The sequence below is a fragment of the Ornithorhynchus anatinus genome, chromosome 12 (genome assembly GCF_004115215.2).
Source record: "Ornithorhynchus anatinus isolate Pmale09 chromosome 12, mOrnAna1.pri.v4, whole genome shotgun sequence".
Lineage (NCBI taxonomy): Eukaryota > Metazoa > Chordata > Mammalia > Monotremata > Ornithorhynchidae > Ornithorhynchus > Ornithorhynchus anatinus.
This window is the reverse complement of record NC_041739.1, coordinates 30744882-30767310: the sequence shown is the minus strand read 5'-3', so window position 1 is coordinate 30767310 and position 22429 is coordinate 30744882. Positions and strand designations below refer to the sequence as shown.

Below are 22429 nucleotides of genomic sequence, written 5' to 3'. Positions count from 1 at the left end.
GGACACAGTCCCTGTCCCATTTTGGGCTCACAGTCGTAATCCCCATTTTAACAGTGAGGTAACTGAGGCCCAGAGAAGTGGAGTGACTTGACCAAGGTCACACTGCAGACAAGCTGGGATTAGAAACCATGACCTTCTGACTCCTAGGCCCGTGCTGTCTCCACTAAGCCACTAAGCCACAAATAAATGTCCATCTGATTTGTGGGCTCTGCCTTCTAGGGGCATCTCTCAGTACTAAGGTGCTCTGACCGCCCATTAAGGTAGGCCCAGTTCCTTAAGTTGGGGAGGTAGCGATGAACATACTTACTCCCTGAGACTTTCTTTCCTGACATCAGTGCCCACTTATCACAGTGGGCTTGATTGGCAGGTTGCGGATTGTATGCCACTGAGGGGGAATGCCTTGAGTTAGAAACTCCCTTGACTGTAAGCTCATTGTGGGTAGGGAATGTGCCTGTTTATTGTTGTATTGTACTCTCCTGAGCTCTTAGTAAAGGTAAGTAAAAGTAAAAGTAAAGCCCATATGATTTCACACACAGTAAGTGCTCAATAAATGCAATTGAATGGATGAACTACCTGCCATCTCACTAAAGCTCCCTGTATACTAGGGGTGGGAAGTGACTGAATGCATTTATTAAGGCTTGGGTGAGGAATTAGGAGCAGCAGCAGAAGGAATCACAGTCTCTTTATTATTCAATAATAAAGCAGCGTGGCTCAGTGGAAGGAGCCTGGGCTTGGGAGTCAGAGGTCATAGGTTCTAATCCCGACACCGCCGCTTGTCAGCTGTGTGACTTTGGGCAAGTCTTTTAACTTCTCTGGGCCTCAGTTACCTCATCTGTAAAATGGGGATTGAGACCGTGAGCCCCCTGTGGGGCAGGGACTGTGTCCAACCCGATCTGCTTGTATCCACTCCAGCGCTTAGTACAGTGCCTGGCACATAGTTAAGCGCTTAACAAATGTCATAATTAATTCAAGTTCATGGTAGTAATAGTATTTATTAAGCGCTTATGGGGTGCGGAGCCCTATACTAAGCAGTGGGAGAGAAGACATAGAAATTAGACACAGTCCCTGTCCCCTGGGGGCTGAGAATCTAACAGTTAGAATTTAGAGGGCAACATAAGAAGCAGCATGGCCTAGTGGATAGACCTCAGGACTGGGAGTCAGAAGGACCTAGGTTCTAACCTCAGCTCCTCGCACCTCTCTGCTGTGTGACCTTGGTGAAGTCACTTCTCTGTGCCCCATTGACCTCATCTGTAAAATGGGGATAAAGATTATGAGAATCACGTGGGACAAGGACTGTATCCAACCTTAGTTTGTATCCCGGTGCTTAATACAGTACCCGACATGTAGTAAGTGCTTAACGAGTACCTTAGAGGAAAAAAAAAAAAGGTATCAAAGCTTGAACTGTGGAGGGAACGGTTTGGTGGGGCCCAATAAATGTCCTAATAAGTGGCTGCAACTCTAAGCGGAGGGAGAGGGGACCACCCACATAACTGTGTAGATGACCATCCTCCATCACAGAGAGGGACTTCAATTGGTACCTTAAGAAGAAGGGGCAGATCTGACCCCTACTCACCTAATGTGGGCACCGAGCCAAGAAGATCCGGGAGCCGTGCCAGTGTCCGAGGAAAGCGGGAGACATCCATCGTGGCCTCCTGGCAGCGAGTTATTTACCTCATTTACACGTGCCGATGTTTGTGCCGGGGATTTGAAAGCCCTCCAAAGCCAGAACTAGAGTAGCACATCTTAGCCGTGACAAATAGAGGCATGCATCTTACCCCTGACAAATAGAGACACTCATCGTGTCCCTCCCACTTCCCTAGGCCATAATCAACAGAATCAACATAGAGGGATTTTTCACGGTATGGATTTACAGGGCTTTACAGATCTGTACATCCAAGCTTCATTCCCTGGATGCGAAGGTTTAAAGACCCCTCGGGTAACTCGAGGTCATCACGCTGAGAAATTAATTTTACAGACACAAATCAAGTGTATCTTATTTCAGCGGTAGTAATTTCAGTCCTCGAAGAGGCAAGCAAATAGGCTTGCGTGGTTTCTAGAAGGTGAGTGATTGGAATTTGTAAATCATTTAACTTCTAATGAAAGGAAGAAGAAGAGATCAGGTCTGGGCATTTTAGCAGGCTTCAGTTACATTTCATTTTTTTTTAAGTGTGTTTCACTAGCTATTTAACAAAGTTAGAACTATCTTGGAAGCATATTGCTAACCATATCTCTGCCATTAGGCCGGTGAAGAGTTTAGCGGTCAAAGAAAGATAGCCGTCTATTTTTTTTCAAGCAACCCCACCACCCATTCCAGTGTTTTAATCATTTTTGAGTGCTTATTGTGTTCAGAGCAATGTATTAAGTGCTTGGGAGAGTACAGTATAACAGAGTTGGTAGACTTGGTCCATTTCCACAACAAGCTTACAGTTTCAATACTCTGAAAATACATATCCGTATTTTTATTTGTATTGAGGTCTGTCTCCCCACCTCTGGACTGACTGTGGGCAGGGAATGCGTCTATTGACATATTGTACTCTCCCAAGCACTTAGTACAGTGCTGTGCACACAGTAAGCACCTTGTATTTATTCCAGGGCTTAGAACAGTGCTTGGCACATAGTAAGTGCTTAACAAATACCATAATAATAAGGTAAGTGATCAATAAATACGACTGAATGAATGAAAGCCAAGATGTCCTTAAGGAAATGGGGCTCTCCTGAAAAATTCATCAAGATCCTTAGGTCACCCCTTAAGAGGAGAAGTGAGGAGGTCAGCATTGAAGATATTCTATCTGTCCTGTTACCTCTGACCATTACATGCTCTGGACTACTCTCGTTCAAGTAGTTTAAGTAGAACCACTTAGCGACCAATTCCACATCCAATTCCGTCAATACCAACCAATGCTGAGACATGACTAGTGTTCACAAGATCTTGGACTAAATTAGTTAACCAGAATTGAGACAAAGTCCACAGCAAAATGGTTGCACTTGGAGGAGCATGTGAGTAAATAGAAGCAACGTAATATAGTAGAGCACGGGTCTGGAAGTCAAAAGGGCATGGGTTCTAATCCGGGTTCTGCTACTTGTCTGCTGTGTGAACTTGGGCAAGTCACTTCACTTCTCTGTGCCTCATTTACCTCATCCGTAAAAAAGGATAGAGACTGTGAGCCCCCTGTGGGACAGGAACTGTGTCCAACCTGATTTGTCTCCCCTGGCACACAATGGGTGCTTAACAAATACCACAATTATTATTATTATAATTGCAATTATCAATGTTTTGTAATTATTATTATCCTTATAGACTGAGAACCCGTTGTTGGGTAGGAATGATCTCTATTTGTTGCCGAACTGTACTTTCACGGCACATAAAACAGTGCTCTGAACACAGTAAGTCCTCAATAAATACGATTGAATGAATTAATGAATACTGGTAGATATGAGGACACCTCACTAGCTAGCAAAGTGGCTGCTGTGTGGTGAACTAAAAGATGGCACCCGTAGGTCAGATGAACAAAATGAATGATCTGGAGACATTATGAAACATAAGCAATATAATATTAATCTCAAACAATGTAATATAAAGACCACAGCAGCAGGCAGATCAGTTTGGCAGGCAGCAATCAGAAGGAGGGTGGCTCTCGTTGAACAAAGATTCATAAAGACCAGGCTAAAAGAGAGAATTTCAAAACCAGACAGGTCTTGTACGGGATAAACCCACAAGTATCCAAGAAACTATCCTTTATGGGCATATAATCAAACTATCAATGGGGTTTGAGTGCTTACTGTGTGCAGAGCACTGTTCTAAGCACTTGAGAGAATACAGTACAAGGGAATAAACATACATGTTCCCTGTCCATAGTGAGCTTACAGTCTAGAGGGGTAGACAGACAGTATGAATAAATGAGTCATTTATAATAAATCATTTGAAGATAGAATGACACAAGGAAGTGTCAATCACACATGAGTCTTTCCAGCATTGGTGGATGGGGTGTCACCGTCAGTATCACTGTCTTCATAAATGAAGGACATTTATGTAGTGAGGTATACCACACTATAAGATGTTTTCCTTTAAGCCCATTTCCTCTCATTTGGTCCTTAGTGGACACAGATAAAAACCTATTAACATCTTGTAAAACCATTTTGATCAGATTCGTTGCTTTGTGGGGGGTCATTTCTGGTGGTCCAACCTACTTTTTAAAGGGTGATTGAAAGTAGACCATGAAATGTACTCAGAAGAAGATTGAATTTCTGCATTGGTTTTGATTTTGGTAAACCTACCCAAGAAGAGTTATCTCCAACATCGAGTCAAATGGTAAATTATGTAACTTGGACCACACAATGGCAAATAATGCAAAGATAGAAAAGAAGGATGAAAGCCAAATCATTAACAAGTCCCACCCTCAAGTGCTCCTTTAACAAGAAATTAAAAGTCCCCACAAAACCATAATGAAAGAAGGTCACTAGAATATGTTTTTTGCTCCCTTGCTCATTAAATGGACCGGGTGCCTATTGGCAGTTAGATTAGCAAACTCGATTTATAGAGCAAGGTTCTCATCATCAGCAATACTGGAGCACAAACGTAGCCTTTTTGCGGCTAATATTAATTTCAAGCTCCATTGAAATCCTAGTTTGGAAAAATACTTGCTCTTCCCCCCTCCCTCCCAAATGACAAATTTGGCATAAAAAGGAAAAGCTAATGGAGTGTCAAAAAAAAAAATTGCACAAAGCCATGAAAGAAAAATAAATGACATTAGATATTGCTTCAACTTTGAAGTAAGACTTATGAATGGCAGGATCTTGTTCTGGCTAAGGTCTAGTACCTTCATTCTAGGCTTGGTGTGGGGAGAAGGAAGGAATATTAATCTAATTCTGACATGGGGAGATAAGAGCATTCTCTATAGTGAAAGCAAAAAAAGGGATTGTTTGCTGGACTTCCCCTATATTACAGCCAACAGACTGTCAAGAAATGAACCAAAGCATAGGGGTACCATACTGTAACTACTCATCGCTTTACTCTTCTTTCCAATTCTGTTTCCACCCAGGGAATGACAGCAGAATCAGTTACAACCTGGGAGGGCATTTTTCTTTCAGTTCTTCTCCTTGGGGCCCATATGTGCATGAAGCAGAGCTCAGAGCTCTAAATGAAATCAAGTAAAGTGGGTTGTAGGAGTAGCCTCCTAGACCATGGGTTGAATTTAGTTACCACAGCAACTTAATGTGCCCTGCTGGGTCACATCCGAGCAAACCACTTCCACCTTCAGAAGTCCATAACTCAGTTGCAGCAGCAATTATCCACAATTCTCCGGGAGACCTGAGTTCTACTCCTGACAAATGACCAGTGCTTCAGTTTTTTTTTTTCCCATCTCCTCATGTGGGACAGGTGTGTCCATTCCATTTAGATCTCAGCCAATGTTCTCTCCAGTCCAGGTGACTTGCCAGGTAACCTTGCTCCAACTGCTATGGGGACTTTCTTGATAGTCGGGACAAGTACCAGATCTTTGATCTTTGCAAGTTGTTACGTTTTCTGTGTTGTATGAGATCTTTAATAGTAGATGGTGCGTTTAGGAGAATATTGAAAGATTGTTGCCATCTCTTCAGGCACCCCTCCTTCTTTGAGGATGGAGGCAATTTCACTCTTCAGGGATGCTAGAGGTACTGAACCTAATCAATTGTATTTAGAGAGCGCTTACTGTGTGCAGAACACTGTACTCGGTGCTTTGGAAAGTACAATACATAAGAAGGAGTTGGTAGACATGTTTCCTGGCCAAAAGGAGCTTAGGTTCATTCAATAGTATTTACTGAGCGCTTACTATGTGCAGAGCACTGTACTAAGCGCTTGGAATTTACCAATTGGTAACAGATAGAGACAGTCCCTGCCCTTTGGGCTTACAGTCTAATCAGTCTAGAGGGCTATAATAACTTTCATGGTATATAGAATTCCTTAATTTGGCAGCAGTCTTTGCGTAGGCACAGATCTCTTCTGTATCCCGCTACCTGATAAGCAGGTTCCTTACCTTAATTTTCACATTGCAGTGTAGCACGCCATTAACCTCTTTTGACTGAATCATGAATTACTTAATTGTTCATTAATTTATTCATTCGATCATATTTACTGAGCTCTTACTTTGTGAGGAGCACTGTACTGAGTGCTTGTGAGAGCACAACGCAACAGTAAACAGACACATTCCTCGCTCACGGCGAGTTTACTGCAGTACTTACTTTTGCTGGAAGCACACTTTTTAATCGCTGAGTGATGAGCATTGAGCGGGATGCTGTGGTTTTGTTAGGCCATGTCCACTGTATTCGTGGTTGCTCTGGATACGTGGGGAGAAATGCCAATTTGCTGTTAGATTGAAGATTGTGGTTGGGGTTCCTTGTTCCAAATGGCTATCGCAAGTTGGCTTCAGAGCTCGCTGTGAAGGTCTGTATCTTCCAGGAATGAACGTTTATCTGTCATGGCATTTTGAGACCAATTTTCAATGCAGTGTTTTTGTAGTCAGTATGGCCAGGGAGCATATCAGAGGATGATCCATCCAACAATCTGCTCACTCATGACTGACTATCCCTGAGGGACTTCTTCTCACTATTAAATGATCAATGAGATTCCCCATGTTTAGATGCTGGGTGATTAAAGTTTCTTTTTTCTTTTGTGAAGTGGAAGGTGGTGTTCGTCAGGATTTGGTGTGTGGGTGCTTTCACTGAGCAAAAGTAGGCCCCTACTGTTTAGACTGCCAATCCCACCTGGTTTGATGTTCTGACGGTCTTTGAGAGATTGTCAAATGGTGTGTGGCAGCAATGTAGGTATTTGGCGTCAGGTCAAGCTGAAGTTTTCTCAGAGTTGAGTGTAAGGAGTTGAGAAGCGGCGTGGTCTAATGGAAAGAGCACAGGCCTGGGAGTCAGAGGACCTGGGTTCTAATCTTGACTCCTCCATTTGTGTGCAGTGTGACCTTGGGCAAGTCATTTAACTTCTCCGTGCCTCAGTTTCCCCAACTCCAAAACCGCAAATTAAATACCTGTTCTCCCTCCTACTTAGACTGTGAGACTCATGCAGGACGGGGACTGTGTCCGACCTAATTAATGTGTACATACCCCAACGCTTAGAACAATGTTTGACACATAACACTTAACAGATACCATAAAAATTTTAAAAAAAAGTTGTAGTGCTGTCCATCCTTCTCTGTCCTTGTGAGAGCTGGATTCTACACAAGCACCACTTCCAATGCTTTGAACAGTTCTAGCAATGTCACTCATAAGCAAAACTCAACACCAAATGGCACAGCATTATCAAAAGCAATGAATTCTTACAACTCTGAAAGCAGAAAATGGATAGGCAAATATAAGGAGGATGGTAGCTCGTTATGGGCAGGGCATGGGTCTATAATAATAATAATATTGGTATTTGTTAAGCGCTTACTATGTGCAGAGCACTGTTCTAAGCGCTGGGGGAGATACAGGGTAATCAGGTTGTCCCACGTGGGGCTCACAGTTAATCCCCATTTTACAGATGAGGGAATTGAGCCACAGAGAAGTGAAGTGACTTGCCCACAGTCACACAGCTGACAAGTGGCAGATCCGGGAGTCGAACCCATGACCTCTGACTCCGAAGCCCAGGCTCTTTCCACTGAGCCACGCTGCTTCCCTACTGGTCCACTGATCCTGTTGTCGCACTCTCCCAAGCGCTTAGTACAGTGGTCTCCACATATCGCTCAATAAATACCATTAATTGGCAGACAAAGCCATTTAAGAATAGAGTAAAACAGAGCCTCATACAATGCTGCATTTCAGCTGAAAAATGGAAGACAGATGTGACAGGCTGAGATTGCATGGTGAGCTATGACTTCTAAAGCAGTGGGTGTTTTCAAACAGAAGTTTCAAATCCATACTGAGATAAGGAAGAAAAAGTGAAAGAGCACCAGTATCTGCAAACAAAAGTGTGTGAACAATCAGGTTAGCAATGTAATCAGTCAATCAGTGGAGTTTATTGAGTGCTTGAGAGGATACGACAGAGTATTTTCTTTCCATCCAAACTACCACTTTAATACAGTCACTCATCCTATCCCACTTAGATTACTGCATCAGCCTCCTTGCTGACCTCCAAATTTACCACCTCTCCTCACTCCAGTCCATACTTCACTCTGCTGCCCGGATCATCTTTCTACAGATCTTTGTATACGTCACTCCCCTCCTCAAAAATCTCCTCCCACTCCTCAAATCTGCCAATTATTCTCCCCCTCTTGAAAGCCTCACTGAAGGCTCATCTCCTCCAAGAGGCCTTCCCAGACTAAGCCCCCCTTTTCCTCATCTGCCACTCCCTTCTCTGCCGCCCTGACTTGCTCCCTTTGCTCTTTCCCCCCACCCCCGGCCCTTTAACACTTATTTTATACCTGATATTTTATTTATATATAGATGTCTGTTTATCTGTATTGATATGGGTCTCCCTGCCTCTAGACTCTGGGCAGGGTTGTCACTTTTTATTGTTGTATTGTATTTTCCTAAGCACTCCTGTTTTACTGCACACAATAAGGACTCAATAAATAGGATTGAATGAATGGAGTTGGTAGACATGATCTAAGCCCTAGAAGAGTTTACAGAGGAGAGGGCGAAGCAGATGTTAAACTAAATTACACATAGGGAAAATGGCAGATTGTAAGGATATCATGTGAGTGCTCTGAGCCTGAGAGTGGGATGAATATCAAAGTACTTAGGGTGTATAGATCTGAGTGCGAAGATGATACAGAGGGAAGGGTGAATAGGGTGGGGAAATAAGGGTTTTGTCAGGGAAAGCCTCTTGGAGGAGGTATAATTCTCACATTGATCTCTATAGCCATGCATGAAATCAAATGTAAATTTCACTGTCTGCTGTCTCTTGTTTTTTTTGAAGGGACTATTATTTGTATATATGTCATCTTACATATTTTATATGTAACACACAATGTTGATAAAGGATTTGCTGTAAACTAATTTCTATACCTTTTATTCTCATTCCAGAGCAGCTTTGGCTTCTATTTGGTGGAGAATGTTTTAGCTTCAGCGGCAGCGTTTCCATCACCCTTAAATAACTACATAATGCTAAAGCAAAATTTTTGAAATTTTACTATACGTCTCAGCATTTCTACCAAAGACTCCATCAGAGAATGATTTAAAGCCCTGCTTACCAGTGAGGTTGTTCTGCATAGGTTACCATGGAAACCTTATGCATTCAAATGGTATTAGCAAATGCACATCTATTATGGCATTATATTCAGAACTATCATTAAGGATATTTGTCATTTCATTTATAAAATCATGGTTCCAGTAGTTTATAATTCAGCAAGCAAAAAAAATCTAAAGAACCCAACATAAAATATTTGCCTTTTATATCTAGGCTTCCTTCCCCATTATATGATGAAAATGCTAGAGATGTAAGGAACAATATTTGTATGTATATATGCACAGGCATGTTCTTCTCTCTCTATATACATGTATATACATGTGTATATATACATATAGGTATTCATTCACTCATTCATTCAATAGTATTTATTGAGCGCTTACTATGTGCAGAGCACTGTACTAAGCGCTTGGAATGAACAAGTCGGCAACAGATAGAGACAGTCCCTGCCGTTTGACGGGCTTACGGTCTAATCGGGGGAGACGGACAGATATGTATTGGCATCAGTACAAATAAAATTATAGATATGTACTTTCAGAGTTCTAAAACTGCAAGATTGCTATGGGCACAGAATGTGTCTACCAACTCTGCTATATTGGACTCTCCCAAGTGCTTAATGCAGTGCGCTGCACACAGTAAGCACTCAATAAGAATGATTAAAACACTGGAATGGGTATTGGGGTTTCTTAAAAAATACAGACAGCTATCTTTCTTGGGTGGCCAGTCCAAGTAGGAAGGGGAGCAGGCATTTAATCCCCATTCTACAGATAAGGAAACAGCCACAGAGGAGTTAAGTGAGTTACCCAAAGTTACACGGCAGTCCAAAGGCGGAGCTAGTATTAATAATGTTGGTATTTGTTAAGCGCTTACTATGTGCAGAGCACTGTTCTAAGCGTTGAGGTAGATACCAGGTAATCATGTCCCATGTGAGGCGCACAGTCTTAATCCTCATTTTCCAGATGAGGTAACTGAGGCACAGAGAAGTTAAGTGACTTGCCCACAGTCACACAGCTGACAAGTGGTGGAGCGGCATTCGAACCCATGACCGCTGACACCCAAGCCCGGGCTCTTTCCACTGTGCCACGCTGCTTCTCAGTTGATTGACTGAGTGCTGTCAAGGAGTTTACAGTCTAGGGAAGCAGTGTGGCCTTATGGATAGGGCATGGGCCTGGGAGTCAGAAGGACCTGGGTCCTGATCCCAGCTCTGCCATTTGTCCGCTGTGTGACCTTGGGCAAGTCACTTAATTTCTCTGTGCCTCAATTACCTCATCTGTAAAATGGGGATTAAGGATGTGAGCCCTATGTGGGACAGGGAATGTGTCCCACTTAACTGACTTGTACCTACCCCAGCGTGGCACATAGTAAATGCTTAACAGATACCACTAGCCTTGAGCTTGTCCGTCTCTAGTCTGTGAGATCGCTGTGGCCAGGGGATGCGCCTTGTTAATTATTATATCATACTCTCCTAAGCACTTAGTACAGTACTTTGCACAAAGTAAGTGCTCAGTAAATCCAACTGAATGAATGAAATAGTTTCTTGGTTTCCAGAATTTCATGTGCCACATTTTAATGTTAGCCTTCTTTGGAAAGGTGACTAAATCTTCATATTTTTCTTTAGTGCCTATTTCACAATTACTAAAATGGTATGTTTCTTTTTCAGTTAGCTGTTTCAAAAGCTGAAGCTTCAAAATCTGCTTTGGTATATCAAAGAGATCCTTTTACCTTTACATTAGATTTGGGACACTTCTTAGCAGTATTGAAAGAGGACTCGACTGTTTGAAAGATTTTTCTGTTTTCAGGATTTCACCTTCTCTCTCATTTGTCTTTGAAGTATGGAGAAAATGCAGGAAGGTGATATTTCATTATGTCTATGAATTATTCAAGTTAGATTCTTACCATGAACAGTTTAAATGGCTTAAGGTTTTCTTTGTAGTACACCTTAGGTGCTTTCCAACACAGTTTGCGTGTCGCATTCCCTTAGTTGACTTGAGTTTGATGAATTAGTAGCTACAAGCTACGACAGGAGACGATTTCAGATCTTGAGTATAAATAACAATTTAATTCCGATCTTATTACCAAGTGCCATATGTTACAGCTTCATATAGCTATAGGTGAATTGAGTCGTCTTTGTTCACAAAATTCAATCTCTATAAAAATCTCCACTCTTAGGAATGTATTAGCTTCATAATGTCAGATATTCATTATTGTGGAGCATTTTTAAACAAATATATGTTTTGGAATAGAGTCAATGTTAAGTTCTAAGGGTTCTTGTTAATAACTAACAGACTACTTGATGGTTTCTGAGTGGAATTTTATAAGATTAGTTGTGTATTTATATCAATTTTTCTAAATTCCAATGCTGCACAGATTCATCCTGAGAATAAAATGTTATTAATCAGCTTAACTCCAAAGTCATAGATATATCAATCGATGGTATTTATTGAGTACTTACTGTGTGCAGAGCACTGTGCTAAGCACTTGGGAGAGTATATTACAACAGAGTTGGTAGTCACATTCCCTGCCCATGACCTTACAGCCTAGAGGGGGAGACAGACATTAATATAAATAATTTATAGATGTGTACACAAGTGCTGCGGGGCTGAGGATGGGGTGAATAGCAAATCCCACAGGTCACAGAGCCAAGCGCATAGTTGACACAGAAGGGAGAGGGGGCCCAGGGAAAAGAGGGCTCAATCCGGGAAGGCCTCTTGGAATGATAAAAATTGACAAAAACCTATGGGCAAGGACAGCCTCTGCTGCTCCAATTTTTGTACAAACTATTCTTCAGTGTATGGAACATTGAGAAGCAGTGTGGCCTGTTGGACAGAGCATGGACCTGGGAGTTAGAAGGACCTGGGTTCTAATCCTGCTCTGCCACTTGTCTGTGGTGTGACCTTGGGCAACTCACTTCATTCCTCTGTGCCTCAGTTTCCTCATCTGTAAAATGGGGATTAAGACTGTTGGGCGGAGACTGTGTCCAACCTGATTACCTAGTATCTACCCCAGTGCTTAGTACAGAGCTTTAGCGAATGCCATTTAAAAGAAATAATTATTCTACTGCCACCCTCTAGTGACTTTCAGGTTTTGAATTTCTGGATGACACTTGAAGCATTAAGGGTTCCATGAGCTAATCATACTCCTTACAGACTGGTTGCTGAGGCTTAGAGGAATGCAACACTCTTAGAAGTATATGGCTAAGTAAAATAGATGTATGAGCATGGGCCTGGGAGACATAAAGACCCGGGTTTTAATCCCAGCTCTGCCAAATTGTCTGTTGTGCGACCTTGGGGAAGTGACAACTTCTCCGTGCCTCTGTTCCTTCATCTGTAAAAATGGCGATTAAGATTGTGACCCCTATGTGGGACAGGGATGGTGTCCAATCCGATTACTTTGTATCTACTTCAGCGCTTAGAACAGTGCCTGGCACATACCTGGTAAACGCTTAACAAATACCACTATTGTTATTGCTACTATTATTACCCTCCCAAATTACCAACTGCATGGTGAACAAGTGACCATCTCTCTCGTTCCTAGCTTCTCAGAGTACTGGGTTCTTTACAAATTGAATCCTCAAGAAATTCTGATGGTGATGACAGTGATAATGCTAGTGATGCTGAATGAGCTCAATTCCTCAGGGAATGTCTGTCTTGCTCCTGCACCATCAAGAGTTTAGTACAATCAATCAATCTATTGTATTTATTGACCCTTACTATGTGAAGTACTGTAGAGAAGCAGCACAGCCTAGTGGATGGAACATATGCCTTGGCACCAGAAGGACCTGGCTTCTAATCTTGGCTCCGCCTCTTGTCTGCTATAGAAGCTTGGGCAAATCACTTCACTTCTCTGTGCCTCAGTTATCTCATCTGTAGAATGGGGATTAAGACTGAGACCCTTGTGGGACAGGGACTGGGTCCAACTCATTTTGCTTGTGTTCTCTCCAGTGCACAGTATAGTGTCTGGCACATAGTAAGCACTTAAATATTACTATTATTATTATTATTATTACAGGGCCTAGCACGCAGGGGCTCTTGATTGTTTTTTCTTATTATGCCAATGCCAAACTTAGGAATCTCACTTTTCCACAATAAGTATTTCCTCATCTGCAGGAGCCATGTCCATATTTAGAATGATAATACAGTCACCTGAACACCCAGACAGTGGATCTTCTATGGAGCAATATCTGGGTTGCTTGAAGTAGTAAAAGACGCTTTCCTAAAACTGTTCCTTATGTTTTAATAACAGATTTTTTGCTCTTACATTTTTGAAATGACTTTAAGGCCTTGAATAATTGTCAACACCTTACCTAATCTTTTTTTTCTCCCCAATTTAATTAGTTTTCCTTTCAGGAGCTGAGTTTGAACAGTGATCTGCTTTCCTAGTGTTTCAATCGCTGAGCTTCTAAGTCTGGTTTTTGTCTTCCCCTTTCCCCATTAGGATGTTCTGAATAACTTGGGTTCCTGTGAACTGGATGAAGATGACCTCATGCTTGACCTGGAATTCTTAGAAGAGCAGCATCTCCCTCATTCTGGTAAAAAACCAAATGTTTAATATTATTGTTTTTAAGCACATTGCTTTAAGGCAAGTGCACGTACCAGAGTAGCAAGTACTTTTTTGGAGTAGTCTGTTGCTTTAGTAGTTTAATCACCTTTTTAAGCTTTAAACAACTGGGATTTCGGGTCAGTTATGTTCTTTACACTTCAGTATTGATAGCTTGAGGAACATGTTTTATTTGTTTTCAGTACTAAACCTCATTTGAACATTTTTAAAAAAACTTTTGGTGGCCTCATATCACCCTCAGTTGTTGAATGGAGGCAATTTGCACAAGAGGGAAAGGACCTTTAGGGCCTAGAAATAGGGCAAAATGGATTTCCTATTCCCAAATGTTTCAAATCTGATGTTCGTGAACCAGATAGATGGAAAGCAAACTAAATGAGGAAATTTTTTTATCTTGGAGTTAACCTATTGCATTTTAACCTCATCGTTTCCATGCCATCCTCCCTCTATCTGGGTTTGCAAATAGTCTGTTAACCAGTGGGAATGTAATCACCAGTTCTTCTTTTCACGTACACTTTGATGGTCTATTTTCCTTTGATTAGGCTTGCAGAAACTGAGGCCTGAAAAATTTGCATCTGGCTATAAATAAGAATTAATTTCAAATGCATATTCATACTGTTCTATCTTCCTGACTATTTTCATTCCTACACTTATTTCGTGTAATAAGCGCTATGGTTTTGAATTTAAAAAGCTGAATCGCTGCTAAATCCAATTGCGTATGAAATACTGGAACCGTCCAATAATTTATAATCCTTTTTGAACTGCTTTGGTACAGAACAGTCTCATGTAAAACTATTAAAGAGTTCTGCCTTTTTAAAGTACTACAATGTGTGATTCAAACATACGGCAAATTAGAGAGGCAAGAAGCCTTTCAAAACTCCTCGGGCAATTATAAAATATGACAGCTAGAAAATTGAGTTCATTTTGAGTCCTGATTTCTTGTCTAGAGTTCCAGGAAGTAGAAACATACATCCTTTGGAGCTGAGGTGTTTCTGGGACACCACTTGAAGAGTCCATGTCCCTCAGTGGCCATGTTTATTCTACCACCACTCTGAGATCCCAAAGGACCTCTTGGACATGATCAGAGGGAGTGTGGAACTCTGTGGTGATGGGTTCTGAACTACTAGTCGTGATTCAGGGAAGAGATCTTGGAGCCAGTCTTGGTTGTGACATCAGCTGATGGTGTGGTCAGCAGGGGCAGCCGGGAAAATCCAGTAAATAAAGGACATCATCTGGAAGGGAATCAAAAATAAAGGTTGGAGTTGCAAATTTCCCGACAACTATCGATGGGGACACCCACTGAATCCTGACGGGATGAATTTCAAAATAGATACAGGAAATATTTCTTCCTACAGAGGGAATTTAGAATTTGTCTCAATGGGAAATTGTGCTGGGCAAATATCAGCAATGTCTCACAGTGCTGGTATAAATGTATGAGTGGTCTATTTATTATGGAATACTAAGGAGGAAGGGAGGGAGAGGGAGAGAGAGATGGAGATAGAGCGTTGTAAAGAAAAAGAGAAATAGAGATAGAAAGAAGAGAAGGACAGAAAGAATATATATCAAGGAGGAGAGCCATTTCATGGTTCTTCCATGCATCTAAGTGCCTCTCTCAGAAACAAAATAACAGCTGGATAGACCATTGGTCTAATCAGAGTTCTTATGGCCTTATCTTACATACTGTGATGTGCCGCTTCCAGTCGCACTGTAATAACTCTAAATTTCTCCCTGCACAATGGCACCACTTAATATACCTGGACTGGAATGTTATCATAAGCATTGCCATGAGGACTTGAACCCCATTTCCCCCTTATGCGGGGTCAGAATCTGATTCTATAGCTTGAACATTGCTGTTGCATCTTCAGATCCTAACCTATGCAACAATATAATGGAGCTACTCTTTCGCTGGGCAGAGGTTTCTGGGCTGGTACGAATGAAAGTTGGCACTGGGCCCTTGTGATTCTCCTCAAGGAACATAGTGGAGCAGAGCCCAGGTGGTTGCACAATGGCCTAAGATTGTACTGTAAGGTAGAGAGCCTCCTGTGAGGAGCTGGAGAATCCTTTCTCCCATATTCTGTTTATTCACCTGTCTGTTCAATTTGTAGCATTGATCTTCACAATTCCACGCTCCCTGTGCTCTGAGTCTGTCTTCTCCCACTCAGATTGTGAGCCCAGCATGGGACAGGAACTGTGTCTGATCTAATAACTTTTCACTTAGCCCAGTGCTTAACAGTTAATAATCACTTAATACAATTACTCCTAACACCTTGGACCTGAATTAAGCCTATGCTGCAGAATGCAGCCAGGTAGATGAAGATTTCCATGGTGCTTTGAAATATATGGTAATTGATGCTAATTTGTTACTTTAAACCCCAAGTCTCTGGCTGTACTGTCTACTAGCTTTTTTTTCCTCCCAAAATTCTTCACAAACTTGAATTCCCACTCTAGATGTATTTTCTAAAACTTCTTTAAAATCATCCAGAGGCCAGTTTCTGACCATGGGAATGAATGTCTGAATAATTATAGCTGCTCAGGCTCTAAATGATGAATCTTAGCTTAGTACAACTTCTAATCAGACATATTTGGGGATGGAGTTCAACTGTCCCCTTTGTCAGGACAAATAACATCTGTGCTCTGATATCAAAGAACTTGAAGCTATTTTGTGGATTTAATCCAAAGAAGATTTGCCTTGGGTACACAAACACTACATCTGTGATTTTATTTATTTGTATTGGTGTCTGTCTCCTTCTTCCTCCCGTCCCTCCCCCAACCCCCTCCCCACCCCACCAGACCGTGAGCTTGTTGTGAGCAGGGAATTCATTCATTCAATAATATTTGAGTGCTTACTATGTGCAGAGCACTGTACTAAGCGCTTGGAATGTACAATTCGGCAACAGATAGAGACAGTCCCTGCCCAATGACGAGCTCACAGACTAAACGGGAGAGACAGACAGCAGAGCAAAACAGAACAAAACAAAAACAAGACAAATCATCAGGTCTTTATTGTTGTATTCCACTTTGCCAAATGCTCGGTACAGTGCTGTGCACATATTAAGCACTTAATAAATGCGATTGAATGAATGAAGCACTGAATATTTTGCTCCCATTGTTTTAGCAAGATGAATCAAGCACAGCTCAACTAACCTGAATTGACCAATTTGATATGGATTTCAGGTCATCTGTTCATGACTTTTTCAAAAAATGAATAAATAATTAATTAAAAATAAAGATAGTTTTCTGGAAAATTTAGTTTGTGTTGGGCTACAACAAATAGCTCCTACATCAATAATGTATGTATCAGAGGACAAAAATCAATCAATTATATTTATTGAGCTCTTTGTGTGAAGCAATGTAGTAAGCGTGTGGTAGAGAAACACATAATTAATCCCACACTCCCTGCCCTGAAGGAGTTTACAATCTAATGGGGAAATCAGACAAGAACATTTATTTAATAGTGGGAACAGCAGGAAAAAATAAAGATTCATCAGGAAGTAGTGCAACTATGTCAGAATGAAAGAGCTGGCTAAATTATACATATGTGTATATATATTCAAAGATATAAGTATATATTATACATATATGCATTATCTGTAATTTCTGTGTTATGTGTACATAGGCATTGAGGAGAAGAATGCCATACAAAACTCCTAGGCCCATTATGACTGGGGTGTTGTGAATTAATCAGGGAGGGCTTCCTAATAATGTTGGTATTTGTTAAGCGCTTACTATGTGCAGAGCACTGTTCTAAGCGCTGGGGTAGACACAGGGGAATCAGGTTGTCCCACGTGGGGCTCACAGTCTTAATCCCCATTTTACAGATGAGGGAACTGAGGCACAGAGAAGTGAAGTGACTCGCCCACAGTCACACAGCTGACAAGTGGCAGAGCTGGGATTCGAACTCATGAGCCCTGACTCCAAAGCCCGTGCTCTTTCCACTGCGCCACGCTGCTTCCTGCAGGAGGTGGGGCTATTATGAAGACTTTAAAAGTTTTTATAGCTGCGATCTCGAGGGTTTTTGCATGGGGTAGTCCAAAATGGGGGAAAAGTGTGAGAGAGGAGTTGGAGGGGGAGACATATGAACCTGGAACAGTTAAAAAGTTATGAGGAGCTAAGAATGGACTGTAAGCCCGTCAAAGGGCAGGGACTGTCTCTATCTGTTACCGATTTGTACATTCCAAACGCTTAGTACAGTGCTCTGCACATAGTAAGCGCTCAATAAATACTATTGAATGAATGAGCGAATAAGAATGTGAACTGGAAAATAGCAGGTGGAGTGAGTGTGTGTTTGTATGTGTATATGCCTGTAGATATCTAGATAGATATATGTATATAGGAGAAAGCTGGCGCAGTTCCTCTAGACTGCAAGCTCGTTGTGAGCAGGGAATGTGCCTGTTTATTGTAATACTCTCCCAAGCTCTTAGTACACAGCTTAGTACGCAGTAAGTGCTCGATAAATGATTGAATAAATGAATGAATTCTTGAATTCAGAGAAGACGTTTTTGTTTTAGAAAGTGAATAGCCATTGGAGATGGCAAGGAGCGAATAGATGTGGGATGAGCTGATCCGTGATGATCCCTGCAGAGTTTTTTTTTTTTCATGGTATTTAAATGCTTACTATGTGCCAGACACTGGACTTAGTACTGGGGAAGATAAAAGATAATAATAATAATGTTGGTATTTGTTAAGCGCTTACTATGTGCAGAGCACTGTTCTAAACACTGGGGTAGATACAGGTTAATCAGTTTGTCCCACGTGAGGCTCACAGTTAATCCCCATTTTACAGATGAGGTAACTGAGGCACAGAGAAGTGAAGTGACTTGCCCACAGTCACACAGATGACGAGTGGCAGAGCCGGGAGTCGAACCCATGACCTCTGACTCCGAAGCCCAGGCTCTTTCCACTGAGCCACGCTGCATCAAGTTGGGCACAGTCCCTCTCCCACAGAGGCTTTACAGTTATAAATTAGATTGATGTCGGGAGATGCGGGAAGCAGGGAAACCAGTGAAGAGGTTATTTATTATTAATTGTATTTATTGAGCGATTACTGTGGGCAAAACACTGTACTAAACGCATGGATACAATAATCCTAATGTGATGTGATAACAGTTTGGACTCGGACGGTAACAGTTCGGGTGAAGAGGAAGGTGTTATCAGGGAAATATTGGAGAGGACGAGCCAGTAGGATTGTGAATCCGAGAACTGAAAGACTTTGAGGAATTGAGGATGACACACAAACAGGTGGGTGGTATTATTGACAGAAATGAGAAAGTTAGGAGGATGAGTCGTTTAAAAGGGAAGATGAGAAGGATTGCATTGGCAATTACACCTATAGACATTGGCAATACAATCATGTGTTTATTGAGAAAGTGATTTCATACGATACTATTCAGAGCATTTATACACTCACACCAAGAAGTGCATTTGATTTTAGATTTGCATTTTGTTTGTCTTCTGAGTTTCTTTTACAAAGAAGCACTCAAAGCATACATTTATATTTGAAATGAAGATAAAGCAACATTTACAAGGTAGGTGATTTGACTTTTCTAAAGAGAAAAATAAGAAAATTCAAAAGGCAATGGTAATTTTTTGGTTGCTTTCTTTTTGCCAGTATCACTGCCATGTGCACTGCTGAGTGCTAAACAGATCATAGTCGGATACGCTGAACACTTTCATTAACAATAAAACCAGGGTATCGAAAATTGGCGTGCTGACTACCCACCTGTCTGAATGTCAAAGTTGTGGAAAGAACAAGTAAAGAACCCAAGAAAATCATCAAAACAGCTATATTAGAACAAGAAAGTGTAACCTGTGTAAACAATGATTGGGTGTATTCATGGAGAAATCCCTACTAGGAAATCATTAGACAAGACAGTGGAAGAAAATTTCCAGACTGGTTGGATGAGAGTGACTAGGAGAACAAAACAAGCAATGTATTAGTAGAGATTGTAGATCCTCACAACCCTGACAAACAGGCGGTATATCACTAGGACAGTTTGATTGGGTTTTGTATCCTTTATTCATCCCTCACTCAGCTCCATAGAACTGATGTTCATGGCTGTAATTTATTTTAACATCCGTCTCCCCATGTGGATTGTAAGCTCTTTGTGGGCAGGGAAATGGCCTACCAACTCTGTAAATGCTCACTAAATGTGATTAGTATGAATGGGCCCACATCCACTCTTTTAGGAAGGATAATAATGATGGTATTTATTAAGCTGTGTGACTGTGGGCAAGTCACTTCATTTCTCTGTGCCTCAGTTACCTCACCTGTAAAATGGGGATTAAAACTGTGAGCCTCACGTGGGACAACCTGATTATCCTCTACCTACTCCAGCGCTTAGAACAGTGCTCTGTACATAGTCAGTGCTTAACAAATACCTACATTATTATTATTATATTACAATAATATAATAATAATAATAAGTGCTTACTATATGCCATTCATTCATTCGATCATATTTAGCGCTTATTGTGACAGAGCACTGTACTAATCGCTTGGGAAAGAACCGTACAACGGTAAACAGTGAGAATCCCTGTCCAAAACAAACTCACAGTTTGGGGGGGCTTTGGGTGGGGGAGACAGACATAAATACAGATAGATACAATTACAGATATATGCATAAGTGGGGAGGGGATGAAGAGGAAAGGGAGCAAGTTAGGTTGATTGAGAAGGGAGTAGTAGATGAGGAAAAGTGGGGCTTAATTTGGGAAGGCATGTTGGAGATGTGCCTTCAATAAGGCTTTGAAGGGGGGAGAGTAATTGAGGAGGGAGGGCGTTCCAAGCCAGAGGTAGGACGTGGGCCAGGGTTGGCAGCGGGACAGGCAAGATCAAGGCATAGTGAGAAGCTTGGACCAGAGGGGTGAAATATGCAGGTTGGATTGTAGAAGGAGAGAAGCAAGGTGAGGAAGGAGGGGATGAGGTGATGCTGCTTCTTTAGAAATGCTCGATTTGATTTAGGTTTGTGTAGCTTTATATTACCTCAGCCTGGACATTCATCATGACTTAATGGAAAGAGCATGAGTCTGGGAGTCAGAGGACCTGCTTTCCAATCCTGGCTCCACCACATGCCTGTTGTGTCATCTTGTGTAAGTCACTTCTCTGTGCCTCAGTTACCTCACCTATAAAATGGGCTTGCAGTACCTGCTCCCCCTCCTACTTGAGCCCTGGGTGGGACAAGAACTGTGTCTGACCTGATTGTCTTTATTTTCCAGCGCTTAGTACAGTGCCTGGCACATAGTAAGTGCTTAACAAATACCAAAGTAATTATTACTATTAGTCCTTAGAACAGTGCTTGACACAGAGTAAGTGCTTAAGAAATAACATTATAATTATTTGAATTCTATGGCTTAGGCTTCGATGAATATCCCTCTGGTTAGGATGTTGTTGATACATTGCTTCTTCTGCTGCAGATGACAATTTGATCTGAAGCCTATCTTGTTAAACCCATCCTTGAAGCCTACAGAGTTTAAAAGTTCATTCATTCATTCATTCAATAGTATTTATTGAGCGCTTACTATGTGCAGAGCACTGTACTAAGCGCTTGGGATGAACAAGTCGGCAACAGATAGAGACAGTCCCTGCCGTTTGACGGGCTTACAGTCTGCCTTGTAGAACGTTTTCAAACAGTGGTATTTATTGAGCACTCGCTATGTGCAGAGCACTGTGCTAAACCCTTGTGAAAGTACAGTTCAACTTAATTAGCGAACATATTCCCCACCCATAATGACTTTGCAGTCTAGAGGATGAGTTTACAATATATAGACACACACTTTTTGCTCACCCCAGGAGGGGCAGGTGGTTTGTGATGCTTCAGTAGTGTTCTGATGTTTCTTGCGGGTGTCTTCGTTCTTCAGGCATTTGGCATTTAAATCTTTGAATACCACTGCAACCCACTGACTCTAGAAGTGAAACTTCGGAGCAATATCGGGCGATGGCCAGTGCTGTTATTGGCATCACTCTGTGCCACGAAAAATAGCTGGATGATGAATATCCTTCAGGTTTTGTGGTTATACGATGATTTAATCAGTAAAGAACCACCACTTAGATCTCAATGCCTTTTAGTCACTGAGTGAAATATAAGCCCATTACGAGCTGATATGTGGCACATTCACAAAGACAGGAGTGGGTCATTGCTATTTACTGGCCAGTGATTTTTTAAAATTGCCCCTTGATCCGGGACTGCTGCCACTCAGGAAGTAAAATCTGCTGTGAGAATAAGCTTTTCCTATAACGATGTGGCTGGGATGACTCTGTGTTCTACTGTAAAGTTTTGTACCGCCTCATCAATGCTGGTCATTATGGGGGGCGCGTACAGTGATGGTTTTGACTTAGCGTATTATTTTAGAAGTCACACTGGGTTATTGGATGTTCACTCGGGCCTCTGGGCAGATTTGGGAGCTTCAGACGAATAATTGAATACGAAGCTTACACCTGTAAGCCTTCATTCAGAAGAATGAATATCTCACCCTAAGAAGAAATATGTGACACTTAATTTTGTGAGCTGTCTGTCATATAGCCTTGTTTCACTCTGTACTATGTTGTTGATTCTGAGTCTGGCTAGGCCATGTAGAACAAATACCATTCTCTTTAATGGATGACTGTCACTCTCATCATCACATACTACCCTGGTACATTATAGTTGTCATAATAGTTATTTTCTCTGTGGTCCATAGATTTTTTTTTGTTTTTTTTTTTACACCTCCAGGATAAGACTCAAATGCCATCGA

The 22429-nt window shown here is 41.6% G+C and overlaps 1 protein-coding gene across 1 annotated transcript in view; it reads left to right on the top strand.

Annotated features, from left to right (window-relative positions):
• The window catches only part of CCSER1 (coiled-coil serine rich protein 1), a 409129-nt gene that overhangs the window by 40193 nt on the left and 346507 nt on the right, over window positions 1–22429 (top strand). Inside the window, 1 exon segment of the mRNA XM_039913814.1 lies at window positions 13583–13676. Coding sequence (XP_039769748.1) covers window positions 13583–13676 — 94 coding nt within the window.